Raw genomic sequence first — 23289 nt, 5'->3', positions numbered from 1 at the left:
AAGCAGTGGTATCAACGCAGAGTAAGCAGTGGTATCAACGCAGAGTACTCTTCCGAAAGCGCCCGCGCGCGCATATTACGCTACACACAGACACACACAACACGTGTGTATAGGAGAAACAAGCCGGCTCGACTGACGCGCGCGGCGGCGGCGGCGGCAAGCAGCGCGCGCATGCGCGAGCCGCCAGGTGATTCGCGCATGCGTGCGCCGCCAGGTGGTGCGCCGAGCGAGAGCGGTGCCCGTTCCTGCCGCTGCGCGATAGAGGTGCTCGCTCTCTCGGCCGAAACACACCGGCGACAACACTCCGGGAAACGAGTACATTTACGTGCGCGAACAGCAGTAGTGGTATAACATATATATAAAATTGTGATAGTAGTAGTAGTAGTAATAATAATAGTAGTAGTAGTAGTGGTGCTATAGTGGTGCTCCGACCTCCTTCTCTTCCTACTCCTTGTTGGAACGGGACAGGGTAAGCGAAGACGGACTCTACTCCGAGAAGTAGTGGTGGGGGGAGACGAAGCGAACGAACGAGTGAGTGAGTGAGTGAATCATTTGAGACTTAATGAGTGAGCGAAGGAGAGAGAAAGAGGGATGTATATATATATATATTATATATATATATATATATATATATTTTATGTATGTATATAGATATGTGGAATGATTCCGAGTCTCTGTGCACCTCGGATGGCCCGTGGTCGAGTGAAAATCGCGTGAAGGAGGAAGGAGAGAGGGTGGTTTTCCGTAAGGAACACTTGAATAAGAGTCGGCGCGTCGTCCTTTAGCCCCGCGAGAGAGAAAGAGAGAGAGAGACGACAGGAGCGAAGCGGCAGTGCGCTATCTCTCTCCCTCTCATCTGCCTGCTTGGCCGACTGGCTGGCTGGCTGGCTGGTTCGCTGGCTACCGCTGGAAAGAAACAGTGCTGTGTGCAGACAGAGACGGTGCGACGCGGACAGAGTGACGCGCTGCCGCCCGATGTCGGAATATCGAGCGTCGCGCGATAACGACGAATTCTCTCTCGCGGTGGCCCCGAACGGGAAATCTTTCTCTTTCTCTCTCTCCCCCGCGTCGCGCCGCCTCTTCTCTTCCTTTCTCTCTCTCTTTCCCGCAATAATGGCGTACTTTCCGTAGTCGTCGTCGGGTTCGTCGCTTTTTTTATTCCTCTTCGCTCGCTCGCTCGCTCTCTCTCTCTCTCCCCCCCCCCTTCTTCATCCTTCTCTCTCTAGCGTTTCTCTTTCTCGGCGTCATCGTCGTCGCCTCGACGTCATCGTCATCGTCATCGTCATCATCGTCGTCGTTACCGTCGGTTATCGGCGAGTGAGTTTATTAATTCGACGATGCTCGCGTGAGAAATTTCGTGGACGACGCCGTGGAGCGTTATGCCATAACCCTACGAAGCCGCTTCTTCTTCCAGGCGGCCTCTTCCCACTTTTTACGGCTGTAAAAGACGCGCCGATGAAATACAACCGAGGGAGAGAGATAGAGAGAGAGATAGAGAGAGAGAGAGAGAGAGAGAGAGAGAGAGAGAGAGAAAGCACAGAGCCTCTCTTTTTTTTTATACCGCCGTTCGGTGCAATTTCGACCGTTCGTTCGCTCTCTCTCTCTCTTTCTCTCTCTCTCTCTCTCTCTCTCTCTCTCTCTCTCTCTCTTTCTTTCTGTCTCTGTCTATCTGTCTCGCTCTCGCATCGAGTGAGTGTATTTTTGTTCGTTTTCCGCCGAGACACGAGAACATTCTCCTCTTTCTATATCTCTCTTTCTCTTTTTCTTTCTCTATCGCGTTGCGCTGGATTTGTCAGTGTGTATCTGGTTTGTACCGATGCTCCAATTTTTTGTTTTACCTCTTATTCCTCTCTCTTTCTCTCTCCCCTTTTTCAGCGTTTAGCTTCTTCTAATTTTATTCCACGTATATCGATCTGATTTTCGTCAGTGTTATGTCCCGAACGGAACGTTTATTTATGAGACGCGGAACAATATTGCCATATTATTGTACGTGATAGTCATAGTGTTCACAATAATGATGTGTGTATATATATGTATTATACTTTCGAGATTAAAGTTAATCGCTGCTGTGATATTTCTTTCAGAGTTACGTTTCAAATTTTCTTTGTAAAGAGAATATATATATATATATATATATATATATATATATATATATATTATATAAAGACTGCCAAAAATTTCCATAATATGACAGACATCGCGTTAGTCATCAAATAATGACTCGTCATCATTAAGTCACGTGAAATAACCTGAATAATTTATCCGATAATTTTTCTGTAAATATATTAATCTCCTCGATATCATAATACGTTGTTCATTGACCTTTACACCGAGAGAGAAAAAGAATGGTATAATATTGTGTAGCATTTCTCTCGCTTGTTTTTCGTTCGTAGTCATCTTTGAGGGAAAAGATTGATGCAGCATTTTTCCGGTTTTCATCATCGCTCGGGGATCGGCTTCTCGCGATCTCTTTATAACCGGGACACGGACTTGTTTACCTTCCAGAAAAAAAATTGTCCGGACGATTCGCCGAGAGAGGGAATGAGAGGGAAACAAGAATGGAGAAAAGTGGAACGACATTTTGTAAAGTCGGCTGTTTTGGCTCTCTCGCGATCAGATAAGGCTCGAGAATTTGCTCGAGAAATAGGAAGATAAATCTTCGATCTTATAACCAGGGGAAAACATTCTGGACCCTTTCGGGAAACTTTAATATTTTATTCATGTGATTTTGACTTTGAAATTATATTATCGCATTTAATATCAAACGCAAAATATCTCTCGTAAAGAGAGGACGATATAAACTCAATTATATTACGTTCCAATTACAATAATATATTGTTTACGAATTTTATTTTCATCCATAATATACTTTTATACATTTAATTTTTCTCTCACTTGTCTGATTAATATCTCTTTCTAGAATCGTAGCAGCATGTGTTGATGCACAGGATAATATTTATATATAATTTTAAGATTTTTTTATATAAAAATGTACAACAACAATTTGTTGCAAGCTGAGATGTATTTCGGGGGGGAAAAGTTATGGCGATTATGAGAAATTGAACCATAAGCGTATAGCTTTTCCCCTTCGACGTATGTCGCTTCAACGAGGAGGATCAGTATAAGAATGTTTTTTTTTTTTTTTATCGTATATTACATTAGCGCAAAAACTTATCCGGAAGAGAAAAGTAAAGTGTAAAATTCTGATCGTTTCAGGCAGCAAGAGTTTGTATTTACCATGGGCACGTTACTGGCTATAGAAGAGATCGCACAGTATTCTTGTAAGCCTGAAATGGGGACGAAGAGTCCTTCAGCGTAGACATGGACTACGATCTGTTTGGTGAAGATGTCAGTGGCTCGATGCTCGAGGCTCTTCCTGATCTCGGAGGGAACGATCATTTCGATCCTGCGCCTGCGAATAATCCCGTAGCGGTGTCGAGGGACGGTCTGAATTCTGGCCCTAATGGAGGAGGGAGTTACATTAATCAGTCTTATAACATTTCGCAAGAATCTCCGATACAGAAATTAACCTCATTCGGCGGATCTGAATTTGGTAGCTCGAATCAATTGCAAAGTCCGTCGCAGCGCAGTATGTTTAACCAAAATCTCGGTACGTTCGATAATAGCGCCACACCTCAGCGTGCCATGGTGCCAGGCGCATTTCAAAATCAGACCCGCAACATTGCACCGCAACAGCACAGGGGGCCTCATCCAGGTAGCGGCGCTCAGTATCCTAGCTACAATGACAATATGTACACTATGGAGCAGCAACACTCGATGGCTAGAGCCAACATGAGTATAGACCCCAGCCAGCAAGGCTGGCCGGGTAACGGAAGCGGATACCCGCAAATGCAGAGGCATTACAATCAAATGGCTCCGCAGCCTGCCACGTACAGGCAACACATGCCGCCGCAGTATTCTCATCAGCAAGACCAAGCTGGCGTTATCAATCAAAAGATGCAACAGCAGCAGCAGCAGCAACAACAACAACAACAACATTTTGGTAGTCAGCAAGGAATGATAGGCAATATGGCAGTTTTGCATCAGTCGATGCAAGCAGGCGCGACTGGTGGTGTCTACCAGCACATAGTCGGGCAGCAGCAGCATTATCAACAAGGTAATTCGGTTGCGGCGATGTATCAGGCGTCCCCCGGCTATCCTGGTTTCGCCTCGGCCATTCATCAGCAGCAGCAGGCTCAGCAAGCTCCCCAAGCGAGAATGCCGCATCATCATCCGACGCATCCGACGCATCAACCGCATCCGTCTCATCCTCAACAGTATCCTCAGCATCCCCCTCAGCATCCGAACGCGCAGCAACAACCGACGATGGATCCTCAATATCCTCATCACGCTACTTCGATGTTCAATCAGCCGCAGCACTCGGCGCCGCCCCCGCAACAATTCGGCACCGCTGCGACGGCTAAGCATTCGACGAGTCCTCAGTATCGCGCCGCGTTTCCCCAATTGTCGCCGCAGATGTCACCGCGCCCGCAAATGTCCCCGCGTCCGCCCGCGGTGCAGCAGCAGATGTCACCTCGACCCATCATGTCGCCGGCCAAGCCTACCCTGTCGCCGCATCCTCACGTTCAACTTCCTCATCAGCAGGGCAATCAACCTAACGCGATGTCGGTGTCACCGTGTCCACCCACGTCTATGCAAATGAATCCGTCGTCGCAGCAGCAACAGACTACTCTGCAGGCTCTCGAACAGATGGTGATGCCGGGAGTCGCCGTTTCGAATTCTAGCGTCCCCGCCCCGGATCAGTACAATCAATTCCAGACGCGTCCGCCAATGTCGCAGACACCAGGTGTTCTGCCGCAGCAGTCGACGGCGCAGAGTCCGATGCCGGCCCAAGTCGCGGGGCCTAGAATGCCAATGCCCGCTCAATGGCAATCGCATCCGCAGCAGCAGCAGACACAACAACAACAGCAGCAGCAGCAATCGCAAATCAGGTCGAACATCGGCGTCAGCGAGGATAGAGGCGGCGTGGTTGAGCCTCAACAGATGCCGATAGTATCCGAGCAGAGCGCTTCGATGTTTCCCGTTGCTGGCCCGGAGGCTGCTATGCACAATGCTGCGGAAACGGCGACGACAACGAGTACAACGACAACGAGAGAACCGGCGACGACAACGGAGAATGTCGTGCAAAATCCGATCGAAACCCCGAAGCAACCGGAACCTGAGCCTTCTTTGCATCAGAGTGTTCAGCAGGGTCAACAATTGGACACAACTGCGCAACTCTGTTCACCGCAAGTAGATATCTCGGCACAAAATAACTCGCAGAATCAATTAACTTTAGATCATACATCGTCTACAGCAGGAAATATACCTACGCCGGCGAATATACCTTCGATTGAAACGGTGCAGTCTCTTCCAGTGTCCAGTACAAGCGGAAATATGGAATGCACAAACGTGACTACATCGTTGCAACCACAGCAACAACAGCAAGCAGTTGTCGCGCCACTTCAGAATCCCGTTTCTAGTATCGAGAATCAGAATACATGCGAAACGAAACCAGAACAAGGTGTTGAAGTACATCAATCGTCATTGAGTAGTACGACGCATCCGCAACAAGCTATAGGGCAGCAGCAGCAGCAGCAACTTATTAATTGTCCTCCGCAGCAGCCGATGCAGCAATCGGTGCAGCAGCCGGCGGTGCAGCAACTTCACATGGCTCAGCCGCAACTAATTCCGTCTCAGGCAACGATACCCCCTCCTCCGCCGCAGCTACAGTCTCCGCAACAGTCGCAGATGATTCAGCCGCAACCCGCTCAGATGAACCAGCAACTGCAGCAGCCACAGCAGCAGATGCCTCAGTCGCAACCGCAACAGCAGTTGCAACCGCAGATCGCACCCGCTCAACAATCGCAGATTCCTCAACCCCAGCAACCTGTACTGAATCAGGCACAGCCGCAACAAATTTCGCCAGTGCCTCAGTCGCAACTGGAACAACCGCAGTCGCAATTGGGACAGGCGCAGCCTCAATTGGCAGGACAATCGCAGGCCCAATTGGGACAGCCGCAAGCTCAACCACTAGCACAGGTGCAGCCACCGCAATTGGCGCAACCGGCGGCTCAGCAAGGTCCGATCTGCGTCACGCAACAGGCTCAATCGACGACGGCGACGCCGCCGCAGGCGCCGGCACCTCTTATGCAACCTCAGCAGGTTGGTATGCAGATGCCGCAGACTGCTCAGCTCATGCCGTCTCAGATGCCTCCGCAGCTGCAGGCGCCGCCGATGCAGAATCAGGCGTCCCAGATGCATAATCAGAACGCTCAGCAAGTCCCCGCCGCGCTTCTGAACGCACAGCAGGTACCCGCGGTTAGCCAGACCGCCGGGATGGTTCTGCCGCCGCATCAGGCCGCGGTTCCCGTGCCAAATTCGCAAACACCGCATCAGGTACTATTCGAATTTTAAGTACTCGTCTCGCAATGTGTTTAATTATAATATTTATTTTAGTAATATTATCAATATCATCTATAATAATGATGTATATATATATACATATTTGTGATATGATATTCGGATATACATAATCAGTTACGATGAATATTAACATTACACATGTTTTCATATGACAGTATCATCCTGGAGGCGACATGATACCGAACATGTATAGTATGCCGGCTAATCCTACGCAAACCCCAGTTGCGCCGGGTGGCTTCGGCGCTCCTCTCACGCATCATCAGGAGCGAGCTGCTTTGCAACAGCAGTTGCAGGAACTATATTGCATGCCGCCGGCTTCGGAGAATCAGGAGAAGATTGTCGCCCTGCAAGAGAAATTGCAGGCGTTGCAGTCGCACGAGACGAATGATCAATGCAACGATGGCCCGCAATGTATACTACAGACATCAATGTTCACAGCTGCTGTGGTCGATAGCCCGCAGGTAGGTGACGCGAGACTGATCGATTGACTTTATTGATTTCTTAAACAGAGTGTATACTCCCGGGAAAAACCTTGAAAACCTGGTATTCTCAGGGAATTTCGTTCGACCTTGAAAATTCAGGGAATTCTCGTGGAATTTGATTAGGATTCAGGGAATTTTAAAAAAAATTATTCTTTTGTTAATATTTTATTCTCATTTAGCAACTTAAGAAATTTATGTCTAACATATCTTGGCAATTTAAGTTTTTATTAAAATTTTATGTGATTGTTTTGATTGACAATCCATTTTTAGTATCAAGATCTTATATAAATTATAAATTTCATAGAAAATTGTTCAATTTTTTAATAGATAATATTTAAATAAATTAGTACTCTATTTATTCAATAAATAATTTATTTTAATAAATAATTTAAATAAATTAGCATTCCTTGAGACATTTATAATAAATTATTTTGTGCTCTATATTTTTATTTTTATCAGGGAATTTTTTTAGAAAATTTGAGTAGACACTCTGCTCATTAAATTTGATTGGGATGATTTTTTTATTAACAATCTATTTTTAGTATCAAGATCTTATAAAAATATAAATTTCCTAGGCCGGTATTCATAGTCGGTTCTTATATTTAAGACTGTCTTAAGTACAATCTTAAGATGTGATTAACCAATCACAGAGCCGTATTTGCATCTTAAGACATTACTTAAGACGGTCTTGAAATGAGAACGGACTATGAATACCGGCCCCTAGAAAATTATTCAATTTTTTAATAGACAATTAAATAAATTAGTACTTCTTATTTATTTCATAAATAATTAATTTTAATAAATTTCTTGAAACGTTTATAATAAATTATTTTTGTTTTATATTTTTATTTTTATCAGGGAATTCTCAGGGAATTTTTTAATAAAATTTGAGTAGACATCCTGTTAAAAAAATATCGATTAAATGCTTTTTTTAAAGCTTCGCAGTTTTTAAAATAACAAAAATGAATAAGAAAAATAAGAAATAGAATAATCTTTTATAATTTGCATATTATATATATTTCCCGAAGAATACAATAATATACAATAAGAGTATACGTTTTTGAAAGAAATAATGAAATGTGCAGTCTAAAAAGGATAAATATTTCAATTATATCTAAAAGTAATATATTAATACATTTATAGTATGTACTTAAATATAATATTTTTTTCAATAACAATTGAAATAAACCAAAACTTTGCATACTTGTCTGACAGATCTTTATTGTTTGAGTTTATTCTGTCAGACTATACTATACTATATATATATATATATATATATATATATATATATATATATATATATATCTTGATAACATGAAAGGATAACTTGTAGAGAGCTGTTTGAAAACATACGTTGTAAACAAATCTCAAAGTCATAAAGCTATGACATTCTTTCTTTTTTATTTTTTATAATACTTTTTTACAATACTTGATAAGTCTCGTGCGTGTATTGTTTCTTGTATTTGTAAAAGTCGTATTTATTAAATATTGTTCACTCAAAACAGGTCTCTAGTACTACTGGACGCGGTCGTAGCAAAGGTACACAGCGAGCGAAGAAAAGCCGGAAAAAGGCCGACAAAGAGGCATCCGCTCCTACTACTGCCACTCAGCAACAGCCCGAGCAGCCCTTGTCGGACAATAAGGTCACTCCGGGCGATAGTAGCAATATCGTAGACAGTTTTGCAGACTCGGAAGACATAAAGCCGTCCTCTGGAGACATGGAGGAGGATTGGAATAAAGGTAGAAAGTCACGCTCGCCTCGGAAACCGCGCAAGCCGAAGGAACCTAAAGAGCCCAAAGAACCGAAGCCTAAGAAGGAGCCGAAGCCACCAAAGGAACCGAAATCTCCGAAGGTGGCAAGGAAGAGAAATAAGGACAAGGACAAAGATTCCACAAAACGTAATAGAAAGTGAGTAATTATGCATAGAAAAAAATTTATATAATAAAATTTGGATACTATAAAATAGCATTATATTCAACATTACTGCTCTTTTATAGAAAAATTATACAATCCGAATCTGCTGACGATGACGTTACACGTGAAAACGAAGAAAGCGCCGTTTCGGATTCCAGTGCTATTAAGGATGCCGAGACGAAGGTCTGCGAATCGTCCATACAGGGTGATCAGGAACAGGTAGACTCTTCCACCAACGAGCCTCTCACCGAAGTAAAGGAAGAGGGTAAGGATAAGTCTGCGGAAGACGCTCCGGAGGAGGAGAAGAAGGAGGAAAGTGCGGAAGCGACTACCGCGACTACCGAGACTACGAGTGGGAAAAAGAAATCCGCGTCTAGAAAACGTTCGAGCGCCGGCAAGAGTTCTGGAGGAAAATCTTCTAGAAGTTCCAAGTAAATAACACTCGTTCTACATATATGCGGCTAATCGCATAATTTCCTATAAAGAGATCACGAGTTACGTAACTCTATTGTCTATCACTTTTCACAGGAAACGTAAGAGTCGCATCGCGCCCGATTCCGATGGTGAGGAGCTAGCGGCGACGCCTCCGCCGTCGCCGGAAGCCGACGACGTGAACAAGCGACGTTCCGCGAGAAATACTCAACGCAAGAAGTATGTGGACGATGTGATGTTACGTTTCTCAGACGACGATGTTCCTCTACAAGACGCTCAAGTGTCGAAAAAGGTGGAAGGCGCGAACGCTTCAAAGCCCGCTGCTGCTAAGAAGGAGGGCGGTGAAGGCGGCGAAGTCGGACCTAATAAACCTAACTTTGTATACATTGTACATATCGCTCGAATTGCAAACTCTCTTTATATATAAATATTGTTGTAATATTTCCTGACTTGATTTTTTTTTTTTTCACATTTTTCCGTAGAACACTACTGATGAGGATTCTATGGTTGTGCAACACATTTTGTGTTCTCGATTGGGAAGGAGAGAGGTTAAGCCGGTGGTACCGCCGAAGGTAGAAGCGTCACCAGAAAAGAATGGAAGCGCTGATAAGGAAGAATCTACCGATGACAAGGACAAGACGTCTGACAATTCCGTGAAAGAGGAAGATGCAGAAGCTATCGAGAAAGAAACTAAAACTGAGGATACGAACAAGGATGAGGAAGAGAGCGAAACCGATGGCGCGAAGAAGGAAGACGCGAAGGAACAGGAGGAATCGCCTGAGGATTCTAAACCAGCCGATACCGCCGTCGTCGAGGCGAAACCGCAATTTGTGGAAGCCGAAGAATACTTTGTGAAATATCGAAATTTTTCTTATTTGCATTGCGAATGGAGAACAGAGGAGGAAATGTATAAGGGAGACAAACGGATTCAAGCTAAACTGAAGAGATTTAAGCAGAAGCAACAACAAAACACCAATATTTTCGAAAATGTACTTGATATTTCTTATTTCAATTCACGAATAAAATATATTGAAATAATTTTTACACTATAAAGTTGGAAATTCAAATTGTACCTTTATTCTATGCAACTTTTTTTCTTCTTTTTTTTTTTAGCCCGAGGATGATCCCTTTAATCCGGACTTTGTCGAAGTTGATCGAGTCTTGGATGAAGCAACTCACACAGATCCACATACCGGCGACACAGTCCGACACTTTTTGGTCAAATGGCGATCCCTGCAATACGAAGACTCCACCTGGGAATTGGAGGAAGATGTTGATCCTGAAAAGATAGCACAGTTTGTGAAATTTAATAAAGTTCCACCTAAGGAGCAGTGGAAGGTATTTTTCATTAATTTATACACATATATTTTAAAAATTAAAATTTTACATAAAATAAAACGTACACATTTTGTCATTTTTTTTAGCCGAAGAAAAAACCCAACGCTGCAGCTTGGGTAAAGCTGGAGGAGTCGCCGATTTACAAGAATAATAACAGTTTAAGACCGTATCAATTGGAAGGATTGAACTGGCTGCTATTTTCGTGGTACAATGGACACAACTGCATCCTCGCCGATGAGATGGGTCTGGGAAAGACGATTCAATCTCTGACATTCGTGGACGCGGCCTACAAGTACGGAATTCGCGGACCGTTCTTGATCATAGCTCCTTTATCCACCATTCCAAATTGGCAGCGAGAATTCGAAGGCTGGACCGACATGAATGTCGTAGTGTATCACGGATCGTAAGTATATCAAGAGTAGTTTTATATGTACATCTGTATCCACAAAAAATAAACTAAATTAACATTAATATATATTTAAATTACAGCGCGGCGAGTCGTACGATGCTTCAAGAGTACGAAGTCTATTACAAGAATGACAAGAAACAGCAGATCAAAGATTTGGTGAAGTTTAACGTGTTGATTACGACGTTTGAAATCATTATAACCGACTTTAACGAACTACGTGGATACAATTGGAGACTCTGCGTCATAGACGAGGCTCACCGATTAAAAAATCGGAATTGCAAGCTTCTTGAAGGCCTGAGACAATTGAATTTGGAACACAGGGTACTTTTGTCAGGCACGCCGCTGCAAAATAACGTCAACGAGCTGTTTTCCTTGCTGAATTTTCTGGAGCCGCAACAGTTTGCGAGCAGCGAGGCATTCCTGAAGGAGTTCGGGAATCTAAGCAGCGAGGGTGAGGTAAACAAGCTGCAGCTTCTCCTGAAACCGATGATGCTGCGTCGTCTGAAGGAGGACGTTGAGAAATCGTTAGCACCGAAAGAAGAGACCGTCGTCGAGGTGGAACTCACGAATATCCAGAAGAAATATTATCGCGGCATTCTCGAGAGGAACTTCTCGTTTCTCGCGAAGGGCACCACGTCGGCAAACATACCGAATCTCATGAACACGATGATGGAGTTGAGAAAGTGCTGCATCCATCCTTTTCTACTGAACGGAGCCGAAGATCAGATACAGTTGGATTATAAAACCGAAAAGGAGGATTCCGAGGCGTATTTTCACGCGCTGGTGAACAGTTCCGGTAAGATGGTACTGATCGACAAGTTACTACCGAAACTGAAAGCTAGCGGTCATCGCGTCTTGATATTCAGCCAGATGGTAAAGTGTCTGGATTTACTCGAGGACTATCTGCTGTGTAAGAAGTACCCCTACGAAAGAATCGACGGTCGGATTCGCGGAAATTTGCGGCAAGCTGCTATCGATCGTTACAGCAAACCCGATTCGGATCGATTCGTCTTCCTGCTCTGCACAAAAGCGGGCGGACTCGGCATTAACTTAACTGCGGCTGACACTGTCATCATTTACGATAGCGATTGGAATCCGCAAAACGATTTGCAAGCTCAAGCACGTTGCCATCGCATCGGGCAGCAAAAGATGGTCAAGGTGTATCGTCTGCTTTGCCGCAACACGTACGAGCGGGAGATGTTCGACAAGGCTTCCTTGAAGTTGGGCCTCGACAAAGCGATCTTGCAATCTATGAACACCAGCCAGAGCGGCAAAGATCCCGGCAACAAACAGCTGACGAAGAAAGAGATAGAGGATCTATTGAAGAAGGGCGCTTACGGCGCCATCATGGACGACGATAACGCCGGCGACAAATTCTGCGAAGAGGACATCGAACAAATACTCGAACGGAGAACCCAGGTTATCACGATAGAAGCCGAGAAGGGTTCGACATTCTCGAAGGCGAGCTTCGCGTGTTCGTCGAATCGCTCGGACATCAACATAGACGATCCTGACTTTTGGAAGAAGTGGGCGAAGAAAGCGGAGATCGACACGACGGAGAAGAAGGAGGAGGACGAGCTGGTGATCTCCGAGCCGCGACGAAGAACGCAGATCAAACGTTACGGTCACGACGAGTCGGTGGTCGACATGTCCGAGTTGGACAGTTCGGACGAGAACAGCGACGACGACATGAGCATCGGCCTCTCCGGCAGAAGTAAGAAGCGACGCGACAAGTTCGGCAAGAAGACACGCAAGTTCTACGACGAGTACGTGCCTCGCGAAGGCGAGGTGGTGTACGGCAGCTGGGCGCGTAGCGAGTGTTTCAAGGTCGAGCGCGGACTGCTGACGTTCGGCTGGGGTCGCTGGGAGGAGATCCTGCAGCACAGCCAGTTCCGACGCGGTTGGCGCGAAATCGACGTCGAAGACTGCGCGCGCGTCATTCTGCTCTATTGTCTGCGCTACTATCGCGGCGACGAGAAGATCCGCAGCTTCATCTGGGACCTCATCACGCCGGTGGAGAACGGCGAGAAGGTGAAGTGCGTGTCGATGAACACCGGAAGCAGAAACAGCCGGCAGAAGAAGAAGGGTTCCCGCGTCCGAGAAGGTAGAGAGACCAGGGGATCGGTTATCAATGGTGGACCGAGCGATCCCACTCATTGGAGCAACGCGGAAAAGTTCGACGGGGACATCTTCCTCGAGAGCAACTACAGGAAGCACCTCAGTCGACACGCCAACAAGTACATATAGATCTATATATTAATTGTGGGAATTGGATGCGATATTATAAATATAATTACAAATGAAGGTCATCTCCCTTCTTTTTCAATTAATTATTTTAAAGGAAAAATCAAAAATTCAACCAATTCTACTGAGAGCCAAAATCCTATGTATTTTGTACGGGATCCTTTTAAGCTTTTTTAAGGCTACATAAAGCTACTCATTATTGAATCCAATTTCTGTATCAATTCTTATTTGAGGGATTATTTTATTTATTTATTAATTTTTTACAGAGTATTGTTGCGCGTACGGATGCTGTATTACATCAAACACGAGATCATTGGCGACCTGGTTCAGCACATCTCCGACGGCGTTCACGTGAGGTGAGTTCGTCGGCGTCGTTCTCTTCCTCTCATGACGCTTTTTCGTAAAAACCATAAGCGTAACTACCATCTATCACGATATTCGTGTATACTCACATATGTGCTTATCACAGGAGCTTAGCATAGTTTTTGCATGTGCGATGTATTTGTTGATATCCTGGGAGCTATATATCTGTATGAGGAATGCTCATAGAGCAGAATCTCCGTTGACCAATCCACGTAGCTCGGCAGAAGCAGGACTATTTTGTTTTTACCCCTTTTACGCTACTAATATCATGAAAATCATGTTTTCCTCCCATTTCCTATATATATGCACGTACAACAAATACTGTATACACGCGCTCGCGGATCGAGAGACATATGTATACACAACTCTTGCACACTTCTTGGTAAAACGAGGATGATCGAATCTGCAACAGAGAGTGGTAAGGAGCGTAATAGGGGAGTAGGTCGCTAAGCAAGTGCACAAGTGATCAAAGGGACAGGCTAGATAATCGTGACTTTTTAAAAATCTTTAGAGAGGATCCGGATGTTTGTGGCAATTTTTTTTTTTTTTTTTTTTTTTTCTCCAGGAGATCTCTTTTTTTTTAAATATGTCTCTGGTTTATATTTTCTATCAGTAACGCTGAAAAATTTCTTCTTTATTGAAATTATGTAATGAAAACACGCACATAATTGATATCGGCACGCAAGAACAAAAATTGGCAAATCTTTGTAAATCGAAACCGCCCCTACAGCGCGTTGCCGATAGACCCTCCACAGTTGACGGAACGACCGGCGAAATGGTGGGACACGACAGCAGACAAATCCTTAATAGTCGGCTGCTACAAACACGGCTATGAGAATTACGAGCAGATGAGGACTGATCCCGCGCTTTCTTTCATTACAAGCTGTCCTCCCCCTTTCCAGAACTCTCAGAACAAGAGTACCGCCGAGTGAGTACCTTAGTATTTTTTTTCTTTACATATTTGTTATTCGTTTCTCTCTCTCTCTCTCTCTCTCATTCTCTGTCTCTCTATCATTTATCTCTATGTCTATCTTCTCTCTTTCTTTCATCTTATGCGCTGCCTAACTATCCTAACACATATGCCGCTTGCACCGCTTTCTATATATATATTTATACATACATATACATTATTATATACATATACGCTCTCTTACACGGTCAGAGCTTTTATTTTCAGCAATAAAAGTGGCGTATATATAATGTTCACTCAACCTAGCTCTCTCTCTCTCTCTCTCTCTTTAACGTCTTTCGATATCTTCTCGCGAGATATTATTAACGTAAAAAAAGTGCTGTCGCAGCAAAAACATCAAGAGTAAAGTAAAATTTTTAATTGAAACCAAGACGATAACGAGAACGCGCTATTGAAATAAATATAAATTATCTAATTTTGCTGTCTTTCTATTTCTGGATCAATATTACGGCACATCGAGAAAGGATAATAAGTTAAACAAATAAATATTATTTTTTATTTATTTTTAATTCTCTTCGTATTGCGGAATAAAAATTGTGTACACAATAAATAATGAAAGAGCATCTTATTTGCCTTATTGGGAGAAGAGACTTTGATATTATTTTTCCCCCCTATTATACAGATACTATCTTCGAAATTTATTTCTGAAATTTTAGCAGCAGCAGCAGAGACGATAATAGTCTGGAGAACGAAGTGGACGATAGCGAATCACTCGGAATGACAAAGGATTCGAAAGATTCCGACAAATTTAGGGAAACGCCAGCTGATTCTCCCGCCATCTCGAGCAAAGCGGATACCCCGATACCGGAAGCTGGCGGCAGTCACGACGGAAACGACGGCCTCCTGCCGGACGACGAAAAGACCTGGCCATCCGTGGTAGATCTTAACACGCGACTACGTCGCGTCATATCTTCTTATCAACGGACCGTCAATAAGAAGGAGGACGTTAAGATTATGCCGAAAGTTGGCAAAATGGGAGTGGACAGTGAGAGTATTAATCCTACCATGAATCATACCGGAATGATGCACGAGCTGCCCTTGAATATGCAAGGATGGGATTTGCAACAATTAGCGATGTATCTTTTGGTCAGTATTATGGCCTATATTCAGTTAGTTTATATACAGGGGTATCCCTAAGGTCATGCAATAGTCAAATATCTCGAAAACAAAGGCTTTTTGAAATAAATGTTTCAAATAAAAATTATTAAGTCCTAAGTAAAACACTATAATAAAGTATTTTTTCATTCAGTGCTTTTAATGCGAATTATAATGCTTGAAGTTTACAGTAATTTGACTTGAAATACAAAATATTTTGTAAAATATTTAGTTTTCGATAATCTTACCTTAATACTTTCACGCATAAAATAATTAGACAAATCAATTGGTGTATAAAGAAAACGCATAGTTATTCTTAAGAAAATGTATACAATTTGCAACATATTTTTTCTTAAAAAACAATTATGCGTTTTCTTTACACCAATTCATTGGTCTAATTATTCTGTGCATTTTTATGCACAGTATTAAGGTAAGATTACCGAAAATTGAAGTTTTACAAGATATTTTGTATTTTATGTCAAAATACTGTATCTTTCAAGCTCTAACTCGAAAAATACTTAACTGAAAAAAACTTTATTATAGTGATTGAAAAACTCTTAAGATAAGCTACATGAATATGTAATTAAAAATAGAGGTTTCCATTTAAAAGTTTCAAAGTGAATTTTAAGTGGTCTTAACAATGCTATCTATAGTCACATTATATAATATTACTACTTAATGCGCCACTTAAAGCCCTACAACTTTTATTTGAAACATTTTTCTCAAAAAGCCTTTATTTTCGAGATATTTAACTGTTGCAGTTGGGACACCCTGTATCATTTTTTTAAAGAAATCTCGTATCATCGATATTAATGTCATTTACAGAAAATGGATAAAAGAGGGAAAATGGAGGCTATAGTAAAGGAACGAGAACGCACTCACATCGAGGAGCAAAAAGCCAAATGGACTCGCCGCGAAGAGAGCGAGTTTCTGCGAGTGGTATCTACGTATGGCGTTAATTACGACAGAAAGAAAGCCCAGTATGATTGGACTAAATTCAAGAGTATCGCCAGATTCGACAAGAAAACGGACAACGATCTCACGGACTATTACATGTCGTTCAGAGCAATGTGCAAGAAGGTCTGCAACGCGAAGCTGAACGAAGAAGAAGGTGCGTATCTTTTTGCTACAATTTAATTTTTTAATATATATATATATATATATATATATATATATATATATAATAAAGATCTTGTGTGCGAAAAGTATATTACAATGTTGACGTTGCAGATTTTTCAGATGTTCCGGTGGACCAGTTGAGTCCTGCCAAAGCGAGACAGATCCTCGATCGCGTCGATCTCCTGAGTAAGATTCGCGAGGAGATTCTGTCGCATCCGCATCTCGAGGAACGATTGTCGTTGTGCCAGCCGTCAGGGGACACGCCGGATTGGTGGATACCTGGAAAACACGATAAGGAACTGTTACTCGGGGCGGCAAAACACGGTCTCGGACGTACCGATATCACTATACTGAACGATCCGGACTTTTCGTTTCACAAGCTTCTGACGAGAGGGATGTACGCGGGCACGCAAACGCCTAAAACAATGGACAAATCCGAGAAAGCGATAAAGCTCGAGAACAGAGACGACATCTTGAAGTTTGACAAGGACGAGATACTGGTGAAGCTGGAAAAGGGCGAAGGAACTCTAAAGATTGAAAAAGTCATGGCGAAGAAGGACAAGGATCAAGGTGCTGCCGATAAAAAGCCCGAGAACGCGGACCCCGAGAAGAGTCAGGTGGAATTGACTATCGTCAAAGCGGAGACCAAGTCCGAGGAAATATCAGTCGGTGGCTCGTTGATGATCACCACCGTCGCGAGACCGTCATCGGACATGGAGACTGTTGCTATTAAAAGCGAGGAGAAAAGCGAGTTGGCGATAGAGCCAGTTAAATGCGACGTCAAAGTCAGTCAGACTGGCGGTGCCAAACAGGCTGACGAGAAACTAGCGAAGGAAGCTGGGTCAGAAAATGCCGAGAGTCCTGCTGTTGTGGAAGTCGAAAAAGAGGAAAAGGCTCAAGAGAAAGATGTCAAACAAGAAGCCGAATCCGCCGAGAAATCGGACGAATCGCAAGCGCAAGATGTTGAGAAAACGGAAACAGCTGAGAAAAACGATACGGATTCGAAAGAGAAGGTCGAGAATGTCGACAATAAAAGTGTTGATAATATCGAGTCCGCTATCGAGGATGATAACAAAAGCGTGAAGCCAGATAACGCGCCAGCTAAAGATGAAACCGAGACGCAGGAAGCGAAGAGCTCTGATCTAGCCAAAGAAAGATCCAAGATTTCACAGATCGAGGATAAGTGCAGCGTCCAGGCTGCGGAGTTGAAGGCGATGTTCCCGGATCTGGAAGTGATACAACCGTTGTCGCGATTAACGCAGATCGACACGTTCGTTTTGCGGGACAAACCGGCAGATTACAGCAACGAGCCTACGGTGGTTCAACTCTTGGCGCATGGTTGCGCCAGTACATCGATAAAGTGGCCGAAGGTAAACTAGTCAATCTTTTTATTTGAAAAAAAAAATACTCATTATTTCGTTTCAAGCTCTATTTTCACTTATCACGTCCTCTTTCTTCAGGAGCATGCGATTGAGGCTCGTTTAATGCACATCGTGCACGCGATAGAGCACAAAGAGTGGCCAGTCTCGGTGAACTTTAGCGCCGGCGAAGAGCTGGACATGGCTCAAAACGAAAAGGATTGCTCGGAAGTGATCACTATCACCACAGACCATGGAATGTCCAGGTCAATGGTGAGCGGAAACAACATGTCCGCTTCGAAGAAACGTAAGAGGCACATCGCTATTGACGTAGAGACTGAACGAGGTAACTTTTAATTAATCGTGACATTCTTTCAACTTGTCATTTAATTATCATTAATAATCAATTAAACATACATCGTTATTTTAATAGCGATATTTACATCTCATTATTATTATTTATTGCGCAGCCAAGCTTCACGCGCTTCTCAACAGCAGTCATCTGAGCACACCGTCGTCGGCGCCTCTCAGCAAACCGGTTGTCCTTTCAACCTCCAACTGGGAGCTCAACGACGAGTCTCAATCGGAGGAATCGCGACGCTCCACGCCGGTTCAGCCACCACCGGCGCATCAGCAAGCGCGAACGCCAAACATACCCTTTGACTTAAAGTACACTGTTCCAGGCAAAACGACCGTCATACCCGGGACATCGAGCACGTTGACGCCCATCGATCTATCCGCTGGGTAAGACATGAAATATTTCAAAAATGTGTACACAACATGAGTAGTTGATTATAAAATATAAAGTTAAATCTAATATGAATAGAATTACATATAATGTGTAATTGTTATGAATATTGCAATGATTATATGTCCATGTCTTAGATATCCAAAATCAAGCTCTGATAACAACAAGGACATGATGAACGAAGTGCAAGACTTTTCCATGCCGAACAAGAATAAACAAGTCAGCAGCAACAAAGGAAAGTTGGACAGTATGCTGGACAAGCTGATGAAGAGGAAATCTTGTGTGAGTATTCTTTTGCAAAATGATTCTACATCCCATCTTAGAATTGTTAAATACGTCATTGAATCTTCTTACCAGCCGACGGAGGAGCCGATAATCGGAAAGGAGAAGAAACGCAGAAAACTCGACGAAATAGTATTAGGTCTGAGTGCCGCGAAGGAGCAACAGAGCAGTCATTATCCCGAGCACAGCAAGAAGAATACGATTACGCCTAACGTGACCGTGACCCCGACATCGGCGCCGATGGGGCTTCCGAATCCCCAGGCCCAGAAACCGTTCTCCATCACCGTTACGTCAATTCCGTCTTCGCGCACCTCGACTTCCTCTACACCCGTTTTACCGCCGCCATCCTTGCATTCCCACAAGGATACCTTCTCCGCCTTGTTGGTCCAAGCCGAACAACAGAATCGCGAATTGAAGAAGCATCAACAGCAGCAACAGCATCAACAACAGCAGCAACAACAACAACAACAGCAGCAGCAGGCTTTCAACTCGGCGCATCCGTCTTCCTCGAGCAGCAGTCATCGAAAGAGTTACGAGGCAATGATCGCGGACATCAGCAAAGTCGCCGAGTACTCATCCAAGGTCGGCTCCTATTCGCACGAGGCGAAGGTGAACAAGTGGCTGGCCGAGCAGAGCGCCATGTCGGAACAATGCGCGGAATATCTAAACGCTCCTCGACGACGTAGGCCGCGCGTCGATCCGTCCTTGTTGGATTGGAAGAAGCTCACCGGCGAGGAGAACGTCGCCGTCATTAATCGAATAACCGGCAAGAAGGTAATCGACATTACATTACTCAAACTTGTACATTTCTTAAATATTCTGGAGATATTCTTGAAAATTCTCTTCTGCTTCTCTTACGCATCTGGATATAATTTCAACTTCACTATTAATTTAGTCAGTATAAAACATTGCATAAATTGATAATTATACTTAAATATGTTAAGTATTTTTTAAATCATAAGCGATCCCGCAAGAATTTAGAATTATATGTTTTTATTACTCTTACAAAGATAAGTTCAATATTTTTACCTGTAGCAGTCTTTAAATTTGATCATTAAAGTCAATCTTTTTTTATTCTCTTTCATCCAGGTAACCGGAAGTAAAGCGCCTCAGCTGAAACGACTCGGCCAGTGGCTCCTGGAGAATCCGATGTTCGACGTGGATCCAAAATGGGCGGAGCTCGTGAAGGAACGCGGCAACCTTCCGCACGATTTGCAGAAGAGACTGCCGGGCAGCGAACGCGGCGGCGTGAACAAAGGCAAGAGCCCGGGCAGACCTCCCATGATGCCCAGCCCTACGAGCCAACAGTCCGCGAATTCCGCCAATCTAGTGGCCACGTCGATGGCGTCGGGTCTCAACTTCCCCCTCAGCAATCTCAACAATTCCCTACTGTCCGGTCTATCCCTCGGCAACTTCGACCCGAAGAACAATCCGCTACTGATGCCATTTGGCGGTCTGACGAATCTAGGTGCGCTCAGCGGCCTAGGCAACCTCGGCAACCTGGGCAGCATGGGCCTAACGAACTCGCTGTTCGCCAACCTGGCCGGACTGAGTCTACCGTCGTTGGCGGGGATGGAGGCGGCGTTGAACGCTCAGGTGGCGACCAGCAGCGCAGCAGTAGTGGACGCCGTGAACCATCCTATCGTGAGTTCAGCTACGGGTGGCAGCAAGAGCGGCGGCGGATGTTCCTCGTCCGGTTTAAGTGGCAGCGGTGGAGGTGGTGGAGGTGGCGGTGGCGGCAGCAGCAAGTCGCGCAGCAGCAAACTGGATCAACAATCGACGTCCGGCAAATCGTCGGCCGCTGCTGGTGGTCCGTCGTCCATGTCCGCGGCTTCCTCCGCGACGAGCCTCCCGACGCCCTCGTTCCCGTTCTTCCTATCGAATCCCAGCCTCCTCTACACGCCGCTGGGTCTGGGTGGCCTGAATCCGTTCTCCATGCAGCCCGGTGGCGTCTCGTCGGCCTACGAGAGTCTCGCCCAGTGCGGTCTGCTGAATCCACCGACGTCCAGCGCCTCTTCTGTAGTACGGAAACCCGCGTCTTCGAGCGGCGGCTCCTCGAGGCAGCGCGAAGCTGTATCGGAATCGTCGTCGTCGTCGTCGACGGTGGCGAAACGAAAGGAAGCCGAGAAGAAGGCGTCGTCCAGGTATCTTTTGGTGGATCCGGCCGTGACTCTTCAACAATATACTGATATGGCGGCGTTACACGGCGCCGAGGACAGACGTGGCCGCGGCGTCGAGCAGCAGCAACAGCAGCAACAGCACGAGAAGAGGGAAACCGCGACGACGGAACAAGCCGACGTGATTCCAGCGGATTTATCTTCCGAGAAGAAGACCGAGCGGAAGAACAAGGAGCAGGAGATGAAGGAGGCTCTGGAACATCTGAGCAGGACCAGCGCCGAACTGGTGACTCGTACGGTAGACTCGGTAGACGCGTTGAAGCTCGAGAAACCATCAAGGAATCGTAGCAGCAATAATAATAATAATAGTACAGACGGCAGCAATCAAAACTCCGACCAGCAACGATCGACGCCCTCGGCGCCGCCGCCGCCGCTCGAGGTCACCCTGGAGCCGGTCGCCAAGAAGATGCGTCTCGAAGTGGACACCACCTCCTCGAAGTCCTCTTCGAACAACGACGTGGCGACGATCGAGATCGAACCGGCGACAAGACAGCAACCAGCAACGTTGCCGACAACCCCGACGAAGGCGGTTTTGCAGGACGAGAGTGACACTTTGTCCGCGGAGACGAGTATCGCGACGAAGAAGGAGACGAACGAGACGACAACAACAGCGGCGGCGACGACGACGACAGCATCGACAACGACGACAACGACGACGACGTCGTCGGCATCGACATTGACCTCGACGTCGACATCAATCTCGAATACGACGTCGACGACGCAGAAGAGCGACGCCGGGAATAACAAGCCTGCCGCCTCGGAGGCGGAGGAGGACGCGAAAGGCGGCCCCAAGGCGAAGAAGGCGCGTAGCGGAAAACGACTGAGCGTGGAACCTCCACCTGAGCGGAAGAACCTTCGTTCGAGCGCAGGTAGACAGGCAAGAGCAGCCGCGGAACGTCAGGCGCGAATGGAAGGGGAGATGCAACAACACTCGGAGCAGCAGCAACAGCAGCAGCAGCACCAACAAGACAGTAGTCACGTGGCTGGCGAATGAGTCAAGAGGGATCGTCGTGCGTTGCTGAAGCAGAGGAGCTTCAGGTGGCCTGATGGGAAGAGAAAATAGAAAAAAAATCATGGACACTCGCTCACTGCCCAGATTTTTTTTTATTCCACACTGATTCGACATTGTTCGCACAACGAAGATCTATCTATATATATGTTTGTGTATATATATATATATAGATGATTCCCTGTTCGACGATGATCAGCGCTTCGTGAAGGATATGTTGCTTCAAGCCAGATTAATTAAGCACAAGTGCATCGAAGGGAGGTTACAGACATTTGGCAGTATCTGCCGTAGCTTATCAATTCAATTTCTCCAATGTGTGTATGTGTTATGTGCGCATGCGTGTGTGCATGTGAATAAATGGAACTCCTATATTCTGATGGAGATGGTTTTCTCTCTGCCAAGAGTGAACTGCGGTATTATATTAACGGCAGTACGACAGTGCACAGGTTTGCGTAAAGTTACGAGGGAGAAGGGTTCTCTCAAATAAGGCTGTATATGAATATATATGATAGTATTTTATGATTCGATACTTTGTGTAGTAATTAATTTTTAATTGCGTAATAATAAACGATATGATAAAGGTATATAATTTTGTTAAATTTCTTATCTTATACTATAATCTTATTGGTTTTGATCAGGGACTGTTTTATATATGAAATGTAGGTATTATAAAATTGTGTACTCACTATTGCGCATAAAAAGCAAGAAACACGAGATGAAATATAATCGTAATGTAGAAAAAAAAAAATAATTACAGTAATAACTTAATAAAATAACAGGAATGTAAATATTATACACATTATGCCTAGAAACAGTAAGCAATGTACTTGGAAAAGAAAATGTATATAACGCAGTGTACTTTTAATTACATTAGGTGAAATAATAAACAGCTTCTTTTGTTGTTTGCAAATACTAAGAATAC

The 23289-nt window shown here is 44.7% G+C and overlaps 1 protein-coding gene across 7 annotated transcripts in view; it reads left to right on the top strand.

The window, feature by feature from the left end:
• Window positions 1-23279, top strand: part of Kis (chromodomain helicase DNA binding protein kismet) — a 25937-nt gene extending 2658 nt beyond the window's left edge. Inside the window, exons 1-20 of one of the 7 annotated variants that reach the window (XM_083051460.1) lie at window positions 261-345; window positions 3217-6399; window positions 6582-6887; window positions 8414-8817; window positions 8907-9254; window positions 9352-9643; window positions 9738-10244; window positions 10369-10593; window positions 10680-10996; window positions 11083-13239; window positions 13513-13602; window positions 14340-14537; window positions 15236-15665; window positions 16500-16785; window positions 16905-18163; window positions 18254-18497; window positions 18622-18895; window positions 19037-19181; window positions 19257-19955; window positions 20271-23279. In XM_083051460.1, the coding sequence (XP_082907586.1) occupies window positions 3322-6399; window positions 6582-6887; window positions 8414-8817; window positions 8907-9254; window positions 9352-9643; window positions 9738-10244; window positions 10369-10593; window positions 10680-10996; window positions 11083-13239; window positions 13513-13602; window positions 14340-14537; window positions 15236-15665; window positions 16500-16785; window positions 16905-18163; window positions 18254-18497; window positions 18622-18895; window positions 19037-19181; window positions 19257-19955; window positions 20271-22352 (13341 nt within the window). In that variant the 5' untranslated portion in view covers window positions 261-345; window positions 3217-3321 and the 3' untranslated portion in view covers window positions 22353-23279. Of the gene's footprint in view, window positions 1-260; window positions 470-3216; window positions 6400-6581; window positions 6888-8413; window positions 8818-8906; window positions 9255-9351; window positions 9644-9737; window positions 10245-10368; window positions 10594-10679; window positions 10997-11082; window positions 13240-13512; window positions 13603-14339; window positions 14538-15235; window positions 15666-16499; window positions 16786-16904; window positions 18164-18253; window positions 18498-18621; window positions 18896-19036; window positions 19182-19256; window positions 19956-20270 lie in introns of those variants that run through there. The other 6 variants (XM_083051459.1, XM_083051461.1, XM_083051462.1 and 3 more) reach the window with 6 other exon arrangements.
• Window positions 23280-23289: the final 10 nt, after the last annotated feature.

The sequence above is a fragment of the Prenolepis imparis genome, unplaced genomic scaffold (genome assembly GCF_030444845.1).
Source record: "Prenolepis imparis isolate NDT839.2.m4 unplaced genomic scaffold, iyPreImpa1.0 SCAF_12, whole genome shotgun sequence".
NCBI classification, from domain to species: Eukaryota; Metazoa; Arthropoda; class Insecta; order Hymenoptera; family Formicidae; genus Prenolepis; species Prenolepis imparis.
This window is presented reverse-complemented; position numbering and strand designations above follow the sequence as displayed.